This window comes from Daktulosphaira vitifoliae, unplaced genomic scaffold, assembly GCF_025091365.1.
Source record: "Daktulosphaira vitifoliae isolate Bord-2020 unplaced genomic scaffold, ASM2509136v1 Scaffold_3, whole genome shotgun sequence".
Classification (NCBI taxonomy): Eukaryota; Metazoa; Arthropoda; class Insecta; order Hemiptera; family Phylloxeridae; genus Daktulosphaira; species Daktulosphaira vitifoliae.
In genome coordinates, this window is record NW_026099574.1 from 12,463,941 (window position 1) to 12,466,681 (window position 2,741).

General features: G+C 24.3%; 1 protein-coding gene across 1 annotated transcript in view; it reads left to right on the top strand.

Moving 5' to 3' along the window:
• LOC126902309 (oligopeptidase A-like) overlaps positions 1-1,409 on the top strand; it is a gene marked incomplete in the record, with an annotated part of 6,400 nt that extends 4,991 nt beyond the window's left edge. Inside the window, 2 exon segments of the mRNA XM_050679424.1 lie at positions 843-1,061; positions 1,119-1,409. Coding sequence (XP_050535381.1) covers positions 843-1,061; positions 1,119-1,248 — 349 coding nt within the window.
• Positions 1,410-2,741: the final 1,332 nt, after the last annotated feature.

Here is a 2,741-nt window from a genome sequence, read left to right on the forward strand (position 1 = left end):
ATTATTTTGTATATATTTTGTATAAATCTGACCCTTTACCTGCCCATAGGGAGGGATTCAAAATGACAACTTTTTCAACTTAACTTTTGAAAGTGTTCCGGAAAGTCTGACACTTTTATATATACCTTAAATTAAAGGTAATGTAATATACATTATTATGGAAAAAAAAAGTTTTCGGATTTCATTTTGCTTACATGATCTTTTGACTATCGTTGAAATTGGTTCAGTTAGAGCTGAGAAAAAGTGGTAACAGACACAAAAAAAAAACGTCATAGTAAAATTAATACCTTCTCAGCTTTGCATCGAAGCTAAAAGGATTACAAATAAATCTCAATTTTGAGTGTGTTGATTGGGAATTCAGAAAAGAATCAAAGATAACAATATCATTGAAATATCAAAAATAAATGACATACAAATTAAATTACATATAATAGATAGACTATTAAGACTTAGATTGTTCACAATAAAGTTAATAGAATCTTTAGATTTACCTAGTAAGGTAGGATACTTTTTTAAAGATTTATACTGAAAATTATCAAGTTCATTATTATGAGTAACATAATCATATGACCATATAAGACTAACAAATTTAAGTGGTTTTGTAGCAGTGCACTGTTAATATTTATTTAAAAAAAAGGGTTTTTAGAATTGTTAGTATTTCTTTTGATAAAACCAAGCATTTTATAAGATTTTCTTCAGGTCATTTTTAAAGAAAATAACTAAATGTAGATATTCTATTAAAAATATATATATATATATATTTATTCACCTTAATAGATTATTATTTTTTATTTTATTTATCAATAAAGTATTATTTAAAATTGATGTACTTCTTTTTACAGAAAAACACATTGGAATGATTTAGTGAAAGATATGTGGAATGATTACTATGCATTCCCATTAAGTAAATGGAATAGTTTTCCGTGTAGATTTTCAGAAGTTATGTCCTCTGAACAAGGTGCTTGTAGTTATTATTCTAATATATGGTCTAGAATAATTGCTGCAGATGTTTTTCAGTCATTTAGGGTATCTGATGAACCTATAAAGAACACAGGAATTAGGTATAATTTTAAAATTATAAAATGATTATATAATTAGTATAAATTATGATTTATCAGTTTTAGAGATACCTTTTTTGCATTTGGTGGTAGTTGTCCTACAGGAGAAATTTTCAGACGTTTTAAAGGACGTGACCCTTGCTCTAAAGCTTTTATTAGTGACCTCGGACTTAACAAACTTGATAAATAGATGTGTAACTTTAGCTAAAAACTTATTTGTATTAAATTTAAATCATACTAATTATCTACTTGAATAACTTAATAATTAATTTTTGCAATATTATTTTTTCAAAAATAATAATAATAAAATAAATTATAATGTTAAAATAATATGAATATATTTTTTTTTAATTTATGAATTAAAAGAATTTCATATAAATATCTGTTGTACTTTTCTGTATATGATCTTAAATTATGTAATAATTAAAAATTTTTACAGTACACATAAAAAACTTTTTTTAATTCATAATGTGAATATTATGATAACAATATATTCATTATTCTTATTAGTTTTGATTACAGTTTCCTTCCGGATAAAGTATTTTAATAACTTTTTTATTAGTTCATCACTTTATATATATAATTAAATTTTTTAATTTTAAAATAATTTTATAAATGTTTAATTACCTAATTAATTTTACTTGAAAAAAAAATGACATTAAATCAATCATTTTTTTATTTTCTTACCAAAGTGTACTTCAATATATTGTGTTAATTATTTTCATATATAAGTGTGCAAATTTTACTACTTTCATATTTAATTTTTAATTTATTAAAAGTCGATAAAATAAATACATGTAGTTTCAAATGTCATAATTATTAACTAAAGTCAGTTACCTTTCAATTTCTAAACCTTTACTTTTAAAAATATTTATATTTAGGAGTCATTTTAAGTTCTTATTTTTAGTGATTTTTATATAAAAAAGGGTAGTATGAATTTCAAGTGTGATGTGATGTTTTCATAGATGGGTGTCGTTCGCCTACTCTCTCCTACAAAATTGTATAATAATAATTGAAAATTTAACTTTAATTTTCAAATTGCCAAATTATTTTACAGTACACCAAAATTTTTAAGAGTTATTTTCGAATAACTTACATTCTTTTTCTTTTTGTTTGGCAGCTGAAAAGATATAATATAACAAAAACGGTTGCACAATGAGGTCGTGGCATAGTTGAAACAAGTATAGATGATATCTGACAGTGATTACAATCACTATCATAAGAAACGCTTCAATGCAAATCTGTAGATAGTGTTTAATTTTAAGAAATTGGTGGATTATTCCAAAAACCGAGACATTGTGTATCAAGATCAGCTACAACATCTCTCTTAGTTTACTTGATAGACTTAAATGATCCTTAAATTGAATATGTTATACGTGTTATTATTATTGTCTATTCCACTTTGGCAATCATAAAGAATAACTTTGTATTAAAAAAACGGTAGCACAGTGGGGTCGCGGCATAGTAGAGACATTGCATAGTAGGGTCCAGTATAGATTTAATCTGACAGTGATTAAAATCACTATCATAAGAAACGCTTCGATGCAAATCTGTAGATAGTGTTTAATTTTAAAAAATTGATGGATAATTGCAAAAGCAACATCAACTTCTATTAAAATAAAATACAAAACCCATAATTATCATACAAAAATAGTATATTTTTCAATATGGTAGCCATTTGCG